The 18,808-nt window shown below is 43.1% G+C and overlaps 1 protein-coding gene across 2 annotated transcripts in view; it reads left to right on the forward strand.

The window, feature by feature from the left end:
• The window catches only part of cyyr1 (cysteine/tyrosine-rich 1), a 53,111-nt gene that overhangs the window by 25,390 nt on the left and 8,913 nt on the right, over positions 1 to 18,808 (forward strand). For both annotated transcript variants that reach the window (XM_063049783.1, XM_063049785.1), the window contains one exon: positions 13,194 to 13,351. In XM_063049783.1, coding sequence (XP_062905853.1) covers positions 13,194 to 13,351 — 158 coding nt within the window. The remainder of the gene's footprint in view (positions 1 to 13,193; positions 13,352 to 18,808) is intronic.

Genomic DNA, 18,808 nt, shown 5'->3' on the forward strand with positions numbered 1-18,808 from the left:
AACATTGACTTCTCTAACTTCCGCTAGGCCCCACCTCCCCCTCGTACCCCATCTGTTACTCTTTTTAATGCACACATTCTTTCTCTCGCTCTCCTTTTTCTCCCTCTGTCCCTCTGAATATACCTCTTGCCCATCCTCTGGGTCACCCCCCCCCGTCTTTCTTCCCGGACCTCCTGTCCCATGATCCTCTCGTATCCCCTTCTGCCTATCACCTGTCCAGCTCTCGGCTCCATCCCTCCCCCTCCTGTCTTCTCCTATCATTTTGCATCTCCCCCTCCCCCTCCAGCTTTCAAATCCCTTACTCACTCTTCCTTCAGTTAGTCCTGACGAAGGGTCTCGGCCTGAAACGTCGACTGTACCTCTTCCTATAGATGCTGCTTGGTCTGCTGCGTTCACCAGCAACTTTGATGTATGTTACAAGGATGTTGCCTGGATTGGGGAGCATGCCTGATGAAAACAGGTTGAGTGAACTCGGCCTTTTCTCCTTGGAGCAAAGGAGGATGAGAGGTCACCTGATAGAGGTGTACAAGATGATGAGAGGCATTGATCGTGTGGATAGTCAGAGGCTTTTTCCCAGGGCTGAAATGGCTTCCACAAGAGGACACAGGTTTAAGGCGCTTGGGAGTAGGTACAGAGGAGATGTTATGGGTAAGTTTTTTACTCTGAGAGTGGTGAGTGCGTGGAATGGGCTGCCAGCAACGGTGGTGGAGGCAGATACAATAGGGTCTTTAAGAGACTTTTGAATAGGTACATGGAGCTTAGAAAAATAGAGGGCTATGGGTAACCCTAGGTAATTTCTAAGGTAGGGACCTGTTCAGCACAACTTAGTGGGCCAAAGGGCCTGTATTGTGCTGTAGGTTTTCTATGTTTCTATGTACAGTATATGTAACTTCGACTACAGAGTTTAGCCACCAGAGGGCGCGGAGGATGGGGAATCATAGTTGTGTGGCAGGCATTGGGATTTTCAGAAATGAAATGTATTGAGATCACCTAACTTTTATTGGGATTGAGAATATGAGGCTGCACTGTAAGGAAAACGAGAATATAGCAACAGAGAGAAGATGGCAGAAGGCGAGGACTATTTCTGAAGGTGACGTATGGGCCAGTTTGGTAGTGTTGTAAGTCCTTATCATAATAATCTTCAGGCAATATCAGAGTTGCTTCAAGGGTACTTTATTATGGACTAACCAGGACTAATACAGTGTTTATATAATGCACTTTTTTCTCTTTTGTCTGAATTCGTTCCCTAAAGGAAGCATGGCTTCTTTCAAAGTTCAAGGTAAATTTATTATCAAAGTACAAATATGTCACAATATACTACCCTGAGATTCATTTTCTCACTGGCATTTAGAGGAAAATAAAGAAATACAGCAGAATATATGAAAAACCATAAATAACAAATGCTGACAAATAACTTCATTCATAAGGCCAGTGATGTGGAGATGGAACTGGACTCTCTCATGGTGGTGTCTGAAAAGAGGACGCTGTCCAAGTTGCACGCCATCTTAGACAATGTCTCCCATCCACTACATAATGTACTGGTTGGGCACTGGAGTACATTCAGCCAGAGACTCATTCCACCGAGATGCAGCACAGAGCGTCATAGGAAGTCATTCCTGCCTGTGGCCATCAAACTTTACAACTCCTCCCTTGGAGGGTCAGACACCCTGAGCCAATAGGCTGGTCCTGGACTTATTTCCTGGCATAATTTACATAATACTATTTAACTATTTATGGTTCTGTTACGATTTATTATTTACGGTGCAACTGTAACGAAAACCAATTTCCCCCGGGATCAATAAAGTATGACTATGACGATGTGCAAAAGCGGACAAGACTGTGCAAATAAAAAAGTACTGAGCACATGAGTTGTCGAGTCCTTGAAAGTAAGTCTGTGGGCTGTGGAATCAGTTCAGAGTTGAGGTGAGTGAAGTTCTTTTGTAGGAATTGGTTGGTTAAAGGAAGCATAGCTTCCTTGCTATGCTCCATGAGTTTCAGGATGCTTCCGTTTAGATAGCAAAGCGTTTGGTCACAATGGTCTCTCTGGGTCCAACAAAGTGTAATCATTCATCCTTTTTGCAATCGCAAGTCACTGCTGCATATTGAAAACACCAAGGGCTGCAGATCTGTCCCGCTGGTGAACTGATCGAGGGCGGCGGAGCCGGACTCGTGTATTATGTTGCCGCCCAAGGAGGAAGGCATCAGCGGCGGTGCGCAGTCCAACAAATGGTGCAAGTGATTGTCCTGGACATGCCTTTGTGTGATTGCAAGACCCTGTTGGACATGGGTAATGTGCAAGTCTGGTTCACTGGTTCATTGGTGGGGAAGCTGCATGACCTGGGTCATTGTGTGGACCAGCCCCTCATGCCGCGGGGTTGCCTGTTGCCGTCACCCATGGGAGGAGACACTGGACGCAGTGCGGGGGAGAGCTGGAGTCCGTGCTGGGTTGGGGGCTGCCCCCTCCTCTCAGTGGTGTCGTCACTGGAAAGCAAGCGTTCGTTTGCGGCTGCAGCAGTACGTAACAAGGACGGCTGTGTGCTTGTTCTTGTAGAAGTGTGGGTCTGGGACAACATCCATGGACCATCAATCTACAGGCCAGGGACTTGGGCTATTTTTTTTATATATGATTTTGTAACTATGTTTTTCTGCTATCATAACTATATGTGCTGTGTGCGACTGGTGTTACTGAGGTTTGCACCTTGGCCCGGAGGAACACCGTTTCGTTTGTCTGTCTACACATGTATGGTTGAATGACAATTAAACATGAGTATGAAACTGAACAAATCCTAATTTCTGCCTTTGGTTCATTGGCTGCAAGTGTCCTCATTTGGCCACCTCCCGTTCAGTGACAATCAGAATTTATGATGCATCAACTATTCTACTGGTTGTAAAATATGGTACATCGATTACAGAAAAAGATGGGACAGAAACAGGCCCTTTAGCCATGATCTACCAAAGACATCTTGAAACCGCAGTGCCTCAGAAAGGCAACATCCATTATTAAGGGTCTCCATCTCCCCAGGACATTCCCTCTTCTCGCTGCTACCATCAGGGAGCAGATACAGAAGCCTGAAGGCACACTCTCAACGATTCAGGAATAACTTCTTCCCCTCTGCCATCTGATTTCTGAATGGACATTGAACCCATGAAGACTGCTTTTTTTATTATTTCTGTTTTTGCACTTTTTTAATTTATCTGTTTAATGTACATATATACCTACTGTAATTTATATTTTCTATATTATCATGTAATGCATTGCACTGCTGCCGTAAGTTTAGCAGATTTCATGACACATGCCGGCGATATTAAACCTTTCATTCTGATATTTCACTGCACTCAGACCCCACTAAACGCTGCGGACGTGTTCCCTGGAGGTGGAGCGCGATGTAAACCAGTGCTATGCGGGGTCATTATAACATTACGTAAATGGACATGTGTGCCTGTTTTTTTTATAAAATCAAATCCAAGATACATGATCTATTGCTTTATGTATACAAGTAATTGGTGGAGTAAGGAACACACAAATGGGCCTAACCTGTACCTCAGCAGGCCAGCCACAGCCGCACCGGAGGGAAGCGGGTGGTGGTACTATCAGCCGGCTCAGGGGCATGTTTTGGAGTGTTTGGTCATCCACCCCTATATTTCAGACATCCCACCTCTCCCGGAACTTCCGGGAGTCTCCCGCATATTAATCGTGGCTCCCTGATGCCCGCAAATTATGTACAATATCACGGAAATCAATTTTTTTGAGAGCAAGAGAGAGAGCGCGCGAGCGACCATGAGAGAGAGAGAGTGAGAGAGAGCGCGAGCGAGAGCGCACCATAGCAGTGTGTTCCAAAAAATATATAAAATGTACGTCACCCCAGACTACACTAAAGTGTACCCCTGCCTAATAGGGGTCAAAATAATGACAGTGTTGCTCGCTGTGCTGTTTGCAACGGTGACTTTTCTATTGCCCATGGTGGGTTAAGACTGTAAAAGACATGTTGAGGTGAGTTTAACAGGTGTCATTCGTTCATTAGTATATCTAACGTTATTTAAACTAGCTGGCTGGCTGCTAAGGAGCTACTGTATTGCAGACATCCCACCTCTCCCAGGAGTCTCCTGCAAATTGATGGTGCTACCTCCCTGAAATGGGTTTTTGCAGAGTGGGATGTCTGATATTTAGTCTATTTTCCACTTTTTCAAGCAAATGGCTTCCTGAACAAGTCACCTTCATTAATGATAACTTTGAGGTTGTCGTCGCAGAACCTTTTATCTTGTCTGCATTTTTTAATCATTGTTCTGATTGTCGAAGTAGCAAATTTCAAAGAGGCGCCAACATTAACCTGATGCTGACCAGCTTCCAAGCTCCGTATCGCTTGCAGTTTCACATCCATGCTGATGCTCTGCCCAGTCATCTTAGACATACTCCCCTCACTGGAAGTTACAGGCCGTTTTCCAGAAATTATGGGTGGAAAAAAATGGGATAAATAGGTGAGGGAGTAAGAATGTTTACACATGCGGGCGAGGCAGAGCGTGAAATCATACGTGATTAGCTGTGAGTGGCTTAGAGCGTATGTAAGGCACTCTCATTGGCTGATTGAATATTTACTGTAACCACAGCTGCTCTTGAGAAGTTTTAAGTGTTGCTTAGAATTAATTTTTGTCATTTTTAAAAATTTCAATAAAGAACTGAATAACCATTTGTAACCAACCTGTACTATGCGGGGTAGAGTAATATGGGGTCTGAGTGTAAACTAATTAAGTTAATGATACCTAATTAAACAAATCCCTTCACCTGCATATGGTCCATATCCCTTCGTTCTCTGCAGATTCAGGCACCTATGGAAGAGCCTTTTTGGCTTTGCTGACTCCATTACCACCCTGTCAGTGGCTTCCAGCCGCCCACCGCTCTGTGTGCAAACAAAACTTGTCCTACGCACAGGAGATCTGCAGATGCTGGAAGTCTGAAGGATCACGCGCAAAGCACCTGACGAGGAACTTGGCAAGTCAGGCAGCATCCATGGGGAGGAATAAATGCTTTGGGCTGAGGGTTTGTACATTCTCCCAATGACCACTCGGGTCTCCACCAGGTGATCTGGTTTCCTCCCACATTCCAAAGGTGTACCGGTTAGGATTAGTAAATTGTGGGCAGGCTATGTTAGCACTGGAAGTGCGGTAAGCCTTGTGGGCTGCCCTCAGCAAATCCTCCGGACTGTGTTGGTCCGTGATGCAAAGGACACGTTTCACTGAATGTTTTGGATTTACGTGTGATAAATAAAGCTGATCTTTATACGATATAGGAGAAGAATTAGGCCCATTGAGTCTATTCCGCCATTTCATAATGGCTAATCCAGTGTTCCTCTCAGCCCCAATCTCCTGCCTTCTCCCCATATCCCTTCACCTCCCGACCCATGAAGAATCTATCAATGTTTGTCCTAAATATACATAAGACTTGGCCTCCACAGCGCCTGTGGCAAAGAATTCCACAGATTCACCACTCTCTGGCTCAAGAAATTCCTCCTCTTCTCCATTCTAAAAGGACACCCCTCTATCCTGAGGATGCGTCATCTGGTCTTAGACTCCCTCCCCCCCCCCCCATAGGAAACATCCTCTCCACATCTGCTCTGTCAAGGCTCTACCATTGGATAGGTTTCAATGAGGACATCCCTCATTCTTCTGAATTCCAGTGAATACAGGCCCAGAGCCATCAAACGCTCTTCATATGACAAGCCATTCAATCCTGGAATCATTTTCATGAACCGTCTCCAGTTTCAGCACATCCTTTCTAAAATAAAGGGCCCAAAACTGCGCACAATACTCCAAGTGAGGCCTCACCAGTGCGTTATAAAGTCTCAACATTACAACCCTGCTTTTATATTCTAGTCCTCTTACAATGAAGCTGGCATCACATTTACCTTCCTCATCACAGACAACTGGCAAATCAACTTTTAGGGAATCCTGCACAAGGACTCCCAAGTCCCTTTGCGCCTCAGTTTTTTGTATTTTCTCTTCATTTAGAAAATAGTCAACCCTTTCATTTCTTCTACCAAAGTACATGACCATACACTTCCCGACACTGTATTCCGTCTGCTATTTCTTTACCTATTATCCTAATCTGTTTTAGTCCTTCTGACGCCTCTATACGTCCTCGAAACTACTTACGCCTCGACCTATTTTCATATCGTCTGCAAATCTTTACGCAGCAGAAGACGCGCACTGCTTCTCCAAATACCCGCTACCCACTTCCTTCCCCTTCAGCAGGAGAGTCTGCAACCCTTCCAGCAACTTTCCTGCAACTAATGTCAAACTATCACTGTCAGTGCCTTTCTGTTCTAATTAAGATCAGGCCTTTATAGCTGATGTGTGACTGAATCCAGTCATCGTAAATTGCTGACAGGAACTAAAACAGCTTTAAAAATTGAATTTAAAAGGCGATGACAGTTAAGAAAATACAGATTATCTATTTACTAAGAAATTGCGGAAATATCACTCCTATCTCATTTGTCAAATCCTTTCATCCCCTGAGAGTAGGAGTAAGGGTCATTAATCAAGTTTATTCTGAACCAGAAATAGATTTATTATCATTGACTTATGACGTGAAGCTTATTGTATGCAGCAGCATCACAGAGCAAAGGGGAAAAAAAAGAATTGTTCATGTGTTCGGTCGTTCTGTGCCATGCTGTGTCCCATGACTGTGATTGTTCTTGCAAATTTTTCTACAGAAGTGGTTTGCCATTGCTGCCTTCTCAGCAGTGTCTTCACAAGATGGATGACCCCAGCAGTTATCAATACTCTTCAGAGATTGTCTGCCTGGCATCCAGGACTTGTGATCTGTCCCGGCTGCTCATAGGACCAACCAGCACCTGCTCCCATGGCTTCACGTGACCCTGATTGTTGGGGGGGGGGGCCTAAGCAGGTGCTACACCTTGCCCAAGGGTGACCTGGAAGCTAGCAGAGGGGAGGAGTGCCTGACACCTCCTTTGGTAGAGACATATCTCCATCCCACCACACAAAAAAATTACAATTTAGAAAATAAATAAATATTGTAAATAGAAGGAATAACAAGGTAGTGTTCGTGAAGTGTTCAGAAATTTGATGATGGAGGGGAAGAAGAAATTCCTGAACTAATAGGTGAGGGTCTCCAGGCTCCTGTCGCTTGTCCCTGATGGTAGTAACAAAAGGACATGTACTGGATGGTGATGGTCCTCTAGTGAGGGATGTTGCCTTTGTGAGGCAGCACCTCTGGAAGATGACCTTGATGGTGAGGAGGCTTGTACCCATGATGCAGCTGCTCAGTCTACAACCCTCTGCAGCCTCGTGCAGTTCTGTGCAGGGAAGCCCCTGTCTCTGTGTCCTGCTGCACCTAGTGACCCGACGGCCTCTGTCTCGAGGCCGATGTTAGGCTGTCTTTAAAGAGAGTGAACCCTCGCAAGGTGGAAGGTCCCGATGGAGTACCTGGTAAGGCTCTGAAAACTTATGCCAACCAACTGGCAGGAGTATCCAGGGACATTTTCAACCTTCCACTGCTACAGGCAGAAGTTCCCATTTACTTCAAAAAGGCAACAATTATACCAGTGCCTCAGAAGAATAATGTGAGCTTAATGATTATCGCCTGGTGGCACTCATATCGACAGTGATGTTTTTTCAGGACTAGACTGAAAACAAACCAAATCTCTTCAAACTCAAAAACTTGTATAGACGTACCATGGAGAGCATTCTGACAGGCTGCATCACTGTCTGGTGTTGGGTGGTGGTGGTACTGTACAGGACCGAAAGAAGCTGCAGAAGGTTGTAAATTTAGTCGGCTCCATCTTGGGTACTAGCCTACAAAGTACCCCTAACATCTTCAAAGAATGGTGCCTCAGAAAGGCAGCGTCCATTATTAAGAACCTCCAGGACCCAGGGCATGCCCTTTTCTCACTGTTACCATCAGGTAGGAGATACAGAAGCCTGAAGGCACACACTCAGCAATTCAGGAACAGCTTCTTCCCCTCTGCCATCCGATTCCTAAATGGATATTGAACCTGTGAACACTACCTCACCTTTTCAATATACGTTATTTCTGTTTGCATGATTTTTAATTTCCAATATACATATACTGTAATTGATTGATTTATTTCTATATTATGTATTGCATTGGACTGCTGCTGTTAAGTTAACGAATTTCATGACACATGCCGGTGATAATAAACTTGAATCTGATTCTCTAGGCTGTGGTGCATCCAGTCTGAAAGCTATCCACCGTACATCTATAGAAATTTGTAAGAGCCTTTGGTGATAATACTGAATCTCCCCAAACTCCTAACGAAATATAGCCCCCAGTGTGCCTCCTTGGATGCAGATTTGTCTCTCGCAAAAGAGTTGAAAATCGCTCCTTCCCTCCGCTAGCCTGCATATGTAGCACCTGCTTGGCCCCTGATCAGGGTCATGTGAAGCCCTGAGAGCAGCCGGTGGATGGTCTCTGGAGAGTATTGATAATGTCTGGCGTCTTGTAAAACACTGCTCAGAAGAAGGCAATGGCAAATCACTTCTGTAGAAAAATTTGCCAAGAACAATCATGGTCATGAGACCATGATCACCCACATGAAGTGACATGGCACATGATGATGATGATGATGGTGTACCTTTTTCACGATTGTATCAATATGTTGTGCCCTGGATTAGATCCTCTAAGATGCTGATGCCCAGGAACTTGAAGATGCTCACCACTAACCCCGTGATAAGGACTGGTGTGATCATAATATGATTGAATTCATACTGCAGCTTGAAAAGAAGAAGCCTAAGTCACATGTAACAGTATCGCAATGGAATAAAGGGAATTACAGAGACATGGGAGAAGAGCTTGCCCAGGTGGATTGGAGGAGAATTCTAGCAGAGCAGAGCTGGCTGAAGTTTCTGGGAACAGTTCAATGTATGATAATGCATATTGGTAAAGGGAACAATAGTGTGGACTATTGTCTAAATGGGGAGAAGGTTCAAGCATCAGAGGTGCAGAAGGACTTGGGCATCCTCATGCAAGACTCCCAGAAGCTTAATTTACAGGTTGGGTCTGTGGTAAAGAAGACAAGCGAAATGTTGACATTTATTTCAAGGGGAATAGAATATAAAAGCAAGGAGGTAATGCTGAGCCTTTATAAGACACTAGTCAGGCCACACTTGGAGTATTGTCAACATTTTGGGTCCCATATCTCAGAAAGGATGTCTTGTCATTGGAGAGAGTCCAGAGGAGGTTCACAAGGATGATTCCTGGAATAAAAGGGTTAACATATGGAGAGCTTTTGGCAACTTTGGGCCTGTACTCACTGGAATTTAGAAGAATGCGGAGGGATCTAATTGAAACCTAACAAAGGTTGGAAAGACTAAATAGGGCGGACGCAGAGAGGATGTTTCCTTTGGTGGGGTACCCTCAAAATTGAGGGGTGCCCTTTTAGAACACAGGTAAGGAGAATTTTTTTTTTTTAGCCATATAGTAGTAAATCTGTGGAATGCTCTGCCACAGACTGTGGTGGAGTCCAAGCCTGTGGGTATATTTAAGACAGAAGTTGATAGTTTCCTGATCAGACAGGGCATCAAAGGATATGGTGAGAAGGCAGGTGTAATGGGTTGAGTGGGATCCGGGATCAGCCATGATGGAATGGTGGAGCAGACTCAATGGGTTGAATGGCTTAATTCTGCTCCTATGTTTTATGGTCTTATGGTGTGTTCTCCTGACTTCCCTTTCCTGAAGTCCACAATCAATTCCTTGGTCTTGTTGGTGTTGAGTATGAAGTTGCTGTGATATCAGTCAACCAGTTGATTTATCTCCCTCCTGTACACCTCCTCATTGCCATCTGAGATTCTACCATCAACAATATTATTGATGTTATCAGTAATATTATACATGATATGATTATGATTATGAGGAAACTCAGTCCTCATTTATTGTCGATTAGAAATGCATGCATTAAGAAATGATACAATGTTCCTCCAGTATGATATCACAGAAACACAGGACAGACCAAGACTAAAACTGACAAAAACCACATAATTAAAACATATAGTTACAACCGTGCAAAGCAATACCATAATTTGATAAAGAGCAGACCATGGGCACGGTAAAAAAAAAAGTCTCAAAGTCCCAATAGACTCATTGTCTCACACAGGTGGCAGAAGGAAGGAACTCTCCCTGCCATGAACCTCCAAGCGCTGCCAACTTGCCGATGCAGCACCATTGGAAGCACCCGACCGCAGCGGACTCTGAGTCCGTCTCAAAACTTCGAGCCTCCGACTAGCCCTCCAACACCGAGCACCGAGCACCATCCTCTGCCAAGCGCTTCGACCCCACCCCAGCCACCAAGCAACAAGTAAAGCTGAGGACTCAGGGCCTTCCCCTCCGGAGATTCTGGATCACACAGTAGCAGCAGCAGTGAAGCAGGCATTTCAGAAGTTTCACCAGATGTTCCTCCGTGCTCTCACATGTCTCCATCAAATCAGGATTGTGTACAGCACCCTACTTGACAGATAACAGATATTCATCACTGGAATGGCCGCTGCGTGCTGCGTCGCGCTGCCATCTTCTCCTCCACTATGTGTGCGTAGTTCCCAGAGGCCACTGTGAGCGGTTCGTTCTGTGAATCTGTTATTCATGGATAAATACAAGACTCTCGAAGTAAAGGGCAAGATTTACCCAGTGAAGTTAAAAGTGACAGGCTACACTGGAGAGAAAGTTCCAGTAAAAGGGGGTTGTATAGTGACCTTCAAGTACAGGGGACAGCACCTAAAGGCACAGCTACTGATTTAGAAAAGTGAGTACAGCCACTAGTAGGTCTGAGTGCATGAGAAAAGCTCAACCTAGTGAAATAAGTTTTCGTAGTGGCTTTGCAGACTAAAGATGACCACCCAACATTTATGGAAGAGCACGCAGATGTCTTGGAGGGGCTCGGATGCTTAACTGATGGAACTTACGAAACTCATAACAGCATCCTTGAGAGTTCCAGAGTGGTTATGTAAGAAAAGCACAAGAACTCCACCTTCTGTAGACTCCATACCAGGATGCCAGTGCTGAACAGAGTGATCGTGATGAAGCAGTGGCCAGTCTTGCTTCCACATCATTGAGCTTTGGTTCAAAATCTGTCTCTCATCGACTGCCAGTTAAAGACTGAAAATCAAAAATATCTCCACGATCCTCTCTGAAGTTGAAGCAGAAAAATTAAAAGATAGGGAGACCACACAGACTCCAAGGTCAGAACAGCAACAGAGCAAAACAAACCAACAGGAGCTGCTATCTATGATACACAGTCAGCAGAGGGAGCTCTGTGAATTGAGACAGAATAAGTTGCAACTTGTGAAAAGACTCACTGATCATGTGGATGCAGTCCAGGGCTCCATTATGGGGCATGTGGAGTGAATTATGGTCACACTGTAAGAACAAAAACAGAGACAAATAGATAGGATCTTAGTGGAAGGCTGTGAAAGAAATGAACATGTTGATCAGAGTTCTCGGAAAGACACAAATATCAATGCACCAAATGCAAGCAATACACCCGTGGAAACATATAGCAGACCAAAAAGGATCATTAAACCACCTCAGAGACTGATTGAAAGTTAATAAGTGGATAAAGGACCGTATTTACTCATTACAATTAAAGTTACTCTAGATCTTTGTTGGAAAGGATTATTGACAGGAATAGTTTATGAAGACATAGTATTGTGTTTGTTTTCTTTAAATAAGGAAGATGAATTATGTGTGTTCATGACCACTTCAGTTCCCAGTAGGCAATGTGAGTGTTTCACCCGGAACCAGAAGCTTCAATTGTGACCTGATCACACACGCTCAGTGTTGAGCTGAAGCAGTTCAGAATAAAATGTTCTAGGGTTTACCCACGCCAAGTTTGTCTTCATTAAGGACAAACACAACACGTGGTGTTTGAGATGGGTTTAGTCGTGTGATCATGAATGTAGAGCGAATAGAACATTGGGCTAAGAATGTAACATTGAGGTGTGCCTGTGCTGATTTAAAAAGTTTCCCTGGTTCCTCATGAAAGCAATGACTTTTATATGGATTTAATCGCATGGAGGTGGGGGTATGCACAATGTGATCAAAATTTACAAGTGAGTTAGGTAGTGACTTTCATTAACTCATGTGGGAGATCACTATGTCACCCGACCCAATGTCTACATATGCACTTTCTTGCAGACATTTATGAGACAGCAAACAGGAGAGAGAATCTTAATTGATTTTAGGCTGGAATATTCTTATTATTGTATTCCTTCTGCAGCTCCAGCCAAAATCAAATAACTTGGAACAAACTAAAACTGCAATTTTTGGTTCTGGACTATTTAGTACAGCACCCTCCGTGTACATTAAGATTATAAGAAATTTTAACTGATAATTGGCTTATTATTGTCACATGTAGGGAGATAAGGGCCCACAGTATCCAGGTCATGGCCTCTTCTCACTGCTACCATCAGGTGGGACGTACAGGAGGCTTAAGTCCCACACCACCAGGTTCAGCAACAGTGACTACCCCTCGTCCATCAGGCTCCTGAGCCACATCTCGGAACTGATTCGGCAACCTACAGACTCATTTTCAAGGACTCTACAATTCATGTTCTTGGTTTTATTTATTTATGGTTGTATTTGCCCAGTGTATCTTCTTTTGCACACTGGTTGTTTGTCAGTCTTTGTGTGTCGTTTTACATAGATTCTATTGTATTCTCTGTTCTACTGTGAATACCTGCAAGACAATGACTCTCAGGGTTGTATATGGTGACATGTATACACTTTGATAATAAATTTACTTTATATATATTTTTGATCAATCTGTCTGCTTTTGCAAATTGGTTGTTTGTCAGTCTTTATGTATAGCTTTTCATAAATTCATGAGACCACATAAGCCCATAAGATATAGGATCATAGGGTATATGGGAGGATAGATGAAGTATAGGGTGCATAAGACATTGCTCCCACCTATCCAAATTCTAATGTATTTTCTTATTTTCCTGTAAATGCCTGCAAGAAAATTAATCTCAAGGTAGTATCTACATACTTTGATAATAAATTTACTTAGTTTTAAATAAATTGAACAAATTAGACAATGAGGAAATCTGTAAAAATGTATCGAAATTAAAATATCCACCAATACTTTGATTAAAATTGCCAGATTTATAATTAGCAATGTTGATCCATTTATATCTCAATCTTGTGAAAACTATTTTTTCTTTTACAGAGGCACAGCGATAGCAGGTGTGGTGTTTGGGATTGTCTTTCTCATGGGAGTAATTGCTGGCATTGCTATTTGCATCTGTATGTGCCTGAATAATGGTTGGAACGCACGTGTGGGTGTGCTGCAAGGCTCACATCTTGATACGGTCAGTCGATACAATGGTAAGCATCAGCCTGAACAATCTTTTGTTGAGTCAAGGTCTCTTTATCTATCCAATTCTTTACAAAATCACTACCTCTCTACCTCTCCATTATAAGACAATAAGATATAGGAGCAGCATTAGACCATTTGGCCCATCAATTATGCTCCACCATTTCATCATGACTGATCCAATTTTCCTCTCAGCCCCAATCTCCTGCCTTCTCCACGTATCCCTTCATGACCAATCAAGAACCTATCAACCTCTTACTTACATATACATAAAGACTTGGCCTCCACTGCTATCTGTGGCAGAGAATTCCACAGATTCACCACTCTCTAGCTAAAGAAATTCCTCCTCATCTCTGGTCTAAAAGGACGCCCCTCTATTCTAAGGCTGTGTCCTCTGGGCTTACATTCTCCCATCATAGGAAACATCTTCTCCACATCCACTCTATCAAGGCCTTTCATCATTCAATAAGTTTCAATAAGGTCACTCCTCATTCTTCTGAATTCTAATGAATATAGGCCCAGAGCCATCAAACGCTCATCATATGACAAGCCATTCAATCCTGGAATCATATTTGTGAACCTCCTTTGAACCCTCTCCAGTTTCAGCACATCCTTTCTAAGATAAGGGGCCAAAACTGCTCACAATACTCCAAGTGAGGCCTCACCAGTTCTTTATAAAGTCTCAACTTTACATCCTTACTTTTATGTTCTAGCCCCCTTGAAATGATTGCTAACTTCGTATTTTCCTTCCTCATCAGAGACTTTTCTGTAATACCATGGGCTCTTAACTTGTTAAGTAGCCTTATGTGTGTCACCTTGTCAAAGGCCTTCTGAAAATCCAAGTACACAACATCAACCGATTCTCCTTTGCCGATCTATTCCAAAAAATTTGTCAGGCAAGCTTTTTCCATTACAGCCTATTTTATGTGCCTCTGAGTAACCTGAGAACTTATCCTTAATAATCGACTCTAACATCTTACCACTCACTGACATGAGGCTAGCTGGTCTATAGATTCCTTTCTTCTGCCTCTCTCCTTTCTTGAAGAGTGCAGTGATATTTTCAATATTCCAGTCTTCCAGAACCATTCCAGGATCTAGTGATTCTTGAAAGATCATTACTAAAGCCTTCACAATCTCTTCAGCCACCTCTTTCAGAACCCTGAATGTACACCATCTGGTCCAAGTGACTTATCTACCTTCAGACCTTTCAGTTTCCCAAGAACCTTTTCTCTAGTAATGTTAACTTTACACTCTTCATGACCCCTGACACCTGGAACTTCCACCATACTGCTCGTGTCCTCCACAGTGAAGCCTAATGCAAAGTACTTATTCAATTGTCTGTCATTTCCTTGTTCCTCATTACTACCTCTCCAGCACTATTTTCCTGTGGTCTGATATCCACTCTCACTTCTCTTTCCACTTCATGTATCTGAAGAAACTTTTGGTATCCTTTTTAATATTGTTGGCTAGCTTACTTTTGTATTCCATCTCTACCTTCTTAAACACTTTTTTAGTTGCCTTCTGTTCATTTTTAAAAGCTTCCCAAATCTCTAACATCCCACCATTCCCGTTATTCCCTTTACCTTTTTTGGAATATAAATTGGGTTCCACCAGCTTAGTCATAGAACACTATAGCACAGACACAGGCCATTCAGCCCATCTAGCCTGTATCAAGCTATTATTCTGCCTAGTCCCATCAACCTGCACCCAGACCATCACCCTCCATACCCCTCCAATCTGTCTACCTTTCTAAACTTCTCTTAAATGTTGAAATCAAACTTGCATCCAGCAGTTCTGTTGGTAGCTCACTCCGCACTCTCACCACCCTCTGAGTTTTCCCTTCACATTTCACCTTTCACCCTTAACCCACAGCCTCTGGTTCTAGTTTCACCCACCCTCAGTGGGAAAGCCTATCTATACTGCCCATAGTTTTGCATATTTGTATCTAATCTCCCCTCATTCTTCTACGCCTTAGCTTATCTTCTGTTGTCTTCATATCATCTGATCCTACCACAATGCAACCCTTTAATTAACCTACAGTAGAGGTAGAGGGGACCCCAAACGTGAAAAGTTCTCCAAACTGTGGTGTGATTACCGAATTACTTACCCATTGATCCAAAACTATTGATTTCCAAAAGAGAGCTACCCACTTCCATCTGTTTAGAAGCCCACCTTTCCAGTGATCTCCTAAGTTGGCTTATTATTGTCACATGTATTGAGGTACAGTGAAAAATGTGCTTTGCATGCCACCCACATAGATCAATTCATTAAAACAGTTCATTGACGTGGCCAATCTCAATGCCGAACAAGTGTTACAGTTACAAAGTACAGTGCAGGTAGACAATAAGGGCCATGAGCTAGACATGAAATCAAGAATCCGTCATACCATTCAATAACTTTATTTATTTGTCATGTAGATTTACAGGACTATGTAAAGTATTAAGCACATATATATAGCTGGGAGAGCTAATTTGTAAATCTGGCAGCAGCAAAGGATTTTGGGAATGGTGAGGGTGGAGTGCCCTAGGAGGAGTGTGGGACAAGTGGCAGAGAAGGAGTGTAGGGGTGGGAGGTGCGTGGGTACAAACACACCCACTCCTGAGGCACCAGGCAAGGTCATTTGATTCCAAAGATTTGTTTATTGATCATTACAGAATGTCTCTCTGGTGCATCTCACTCCCTCCCCTCTCCCTTCCCCTTTTCCCAACTATGATTCCCCTCACCCTACCTCCTTGCCATTCTCAGTCCACAATAGAGACCCATATTAGAATCAGGTTTATCATCCTCACGTATGTCATGAAAATTGTTTTTTTTAATGACAGTAGTACAGTACAATACATCAAATTAATACAGTACTGTGCAATAGTCTTAGGCACCTGAGCTACAGTGGCATGCAAAAGTTTGGGCACCCCTGGTCAAAATTTCTGTTACTGTGAATAGTTAAGTGAGTAGAAGTTGAACTGATCTCCAAATATTTATATGTCAGATATTTATATTTGTATTTGTATGCTGTAGCACATACTTATTATTCACAGTTATTCTGTAAATAATACTATTCTTTTGCACTTCTGGTCAGATGCTGATCGCATTTCATTGGCTTTATATCTGTACTCAGCACAATGACAATAAAGTTGAATCTAATCTAATAAGTCATAAAGTTAAAGATGAAACATCCTTTTCAACATTTTAAGCAAGATTAGTGTATTATTTTTGTTTTGTACAATTTTAGAGTGAAAAATAGGAAAGGAGCACCATGCAAAAGTTCGGACACCCCAAGAGATTTGAGCTCTCAGATAACTTTTACCAAGGTCTCAGACCTTAATTAGCTTGTTCACAGTCATCATTAGGAAAGGCCAGATGATGCAAATTTCAAAGCTTTATAAATACCCTGACCACTCAAATGTTGTCCCAACAATCAGCAGGCATAGGCTCCTCTAACTAGCTGCCTAGCACTCTGAAAATTAAAATAAATGATGCCCACAAAGCAGGAGAAGGCTATAAGAAGATAGCAAAGCGTTTTCAGGTCGCCGTTTCCTCAGTTTGTAATGTAATTAAGAAATGGCAGTTAACAGGAACAGTGGAGGTGAAGTTGAGGTCTGGAAGACCAAGAAAACTTTCCGAGAGAACTGCTGGTAGGATTGCTAGAAAGGCAAAGCAAAACCCTCGTTTGACTGCAAAAGAGCTTCAGGAAGGTTTAGCAGACTCTGGAGTGGTGGTGCACTGTTCTACTGTGCAGCGACACCTGCACAAATATGACCTTCATGGAAGAGTCATCAGAAGAAAACCTTTCCTGTGTCCTCACCACAAAATTCAGCATCAGAAGTTTGCAAAGGAACATCTAAACAAGCCTGATGCATTTTGGAAACAAGTCCTGTGGACTGATGAAGTTAAAATAGAACATTTTGGCTGCAATGAGCAAAGGTATGTTAGGAGAAAAAAGGGTGCAGAATTTCATGAAAAGAACACCTCTCCAACTGTTAAGCACAGGGCTGGATTGAGCATGCTTTGGGCTTGTGTTGCAGCCAGTGGCACAGGGAACATTTCACTGGTAGAGGGAAGAATGAATTCAATTAAATACCAGCAAATTCTGGAAGCAAACATCACACCGTCTGTAAAAAAAAAGCTGAAGATGAAAAGAGGATGGCTTCTGCAACAGGATAATGATCCTAAACACACCTCAAAATCCACAGTGGACTAGCTGAAGAGGTGCGAGCTGAAGGTTTTGCCATGGCCCTCACAGTCCCCCGACCTAAACATCATCAAAAATCTGTGGATAGAACTCAAAAGAGCAGTGCATGCAAGATGGCCCAAGAATCTCACAGAACTAGAAGCCTTTTGCAAGGAAGAATGGGTGAAAATCCTCCAAACAAGAATTGAAAGACTCTTAGCTGGCTATAGAAAGCGTTTACAAGCTGTGATACTTGCCAAAGGGGGTGTTACTAAGTACTGACCATGCAGGGTGCCCAAACTTTTGCTTGGGGCCCTTTTCCTTTTTTGTTATTTTGAAACTATAAAAGATGGAAATAAAAAAGTAATCTTGCTTAAAATATTAAAGAAATGTGTCATCTTTAACTTTATGCCTTTTGGAAATCAGGTCATCTTTTACTCACTTTGCTATTCACAATAACAGAAATTTTGACCGGGGTGCCCAAACTTTTGCATGCCACTGTATATGGCTCCTTAAGGTTGTTATAGCCGGGGCTGATAATGGGGACAAGCTCCCTCTACCTATTAAATGCTCCCAAAGGCATGCACCACACATAGCCTGTGACAACCAAGACCCACCTTGGGCCTTCAGGTGTGGCTTAGTTACTAAGCCCAGCGGAAACATTTCTACTGACAGGAGAAGGGGCAAAGGTGGGTTACTGGCACCTTAAAACCAGTCGCTTCAGGCAGATGGGGCTTGTCAGCCGTGGTTGGCAGCTCATCTAGGAGAAGGAAGTCTCTGATCTCAAACCTCCGCTGCCTTGCGGCCGCACTCCAAGTAAAAAATCCAGAGCGTGAGTCCCTAAGGCAGTCCTACATTGAGTTCAGTGTTGACTGGCAACTCCTGCGACACTGCTGGTACCAAACTCTATGGGTCTCTGCAGTTCCTTTGGGTTCACCAGGTGTGTGGAGAAGGGAAGTTTGCTACAAGGGCAACAGCTCACTCTCCATATCGTTGTGCCCAGGCTTGCAAATCTAGACAGCTAGGACGCAATATCCATTGTCAGCTCTGACTGACGGAGGCCTCAGAAGACTTTTGCACAGTACTGTACGTTGCATGTATTAGGAATTTGCTGTGGTGTGTTAGCCAAACATACAACAAAAAATAACAGCATTCAACAATTATTAAGAATAAACAATTATATAAAAATTGAGTCAGGAGATTAAAATACAGATATGGAATAAAATGTGCATAAATACCAGCATGTATTTACTATGTAAACAGCATTATAAAAAGTGGTTTAAAATATTTACAATGCAGC

The sequence above is a fragment of the Mobula hypostoma genome, chromosome 6 (genome assembly GCF_963921235.1).
Source record: "Mobula hypostoma chromosome 6, sMobHyp1.1, whole genome shotgun sequence".
In the NCBI taxonomy this organism is placed as follows: Eukaryota; Metazoa; Chordata; class Chondrichthyes; order Myliobatiformes; family Myliobatidae; genus Mobula; species Mobula hypostoma.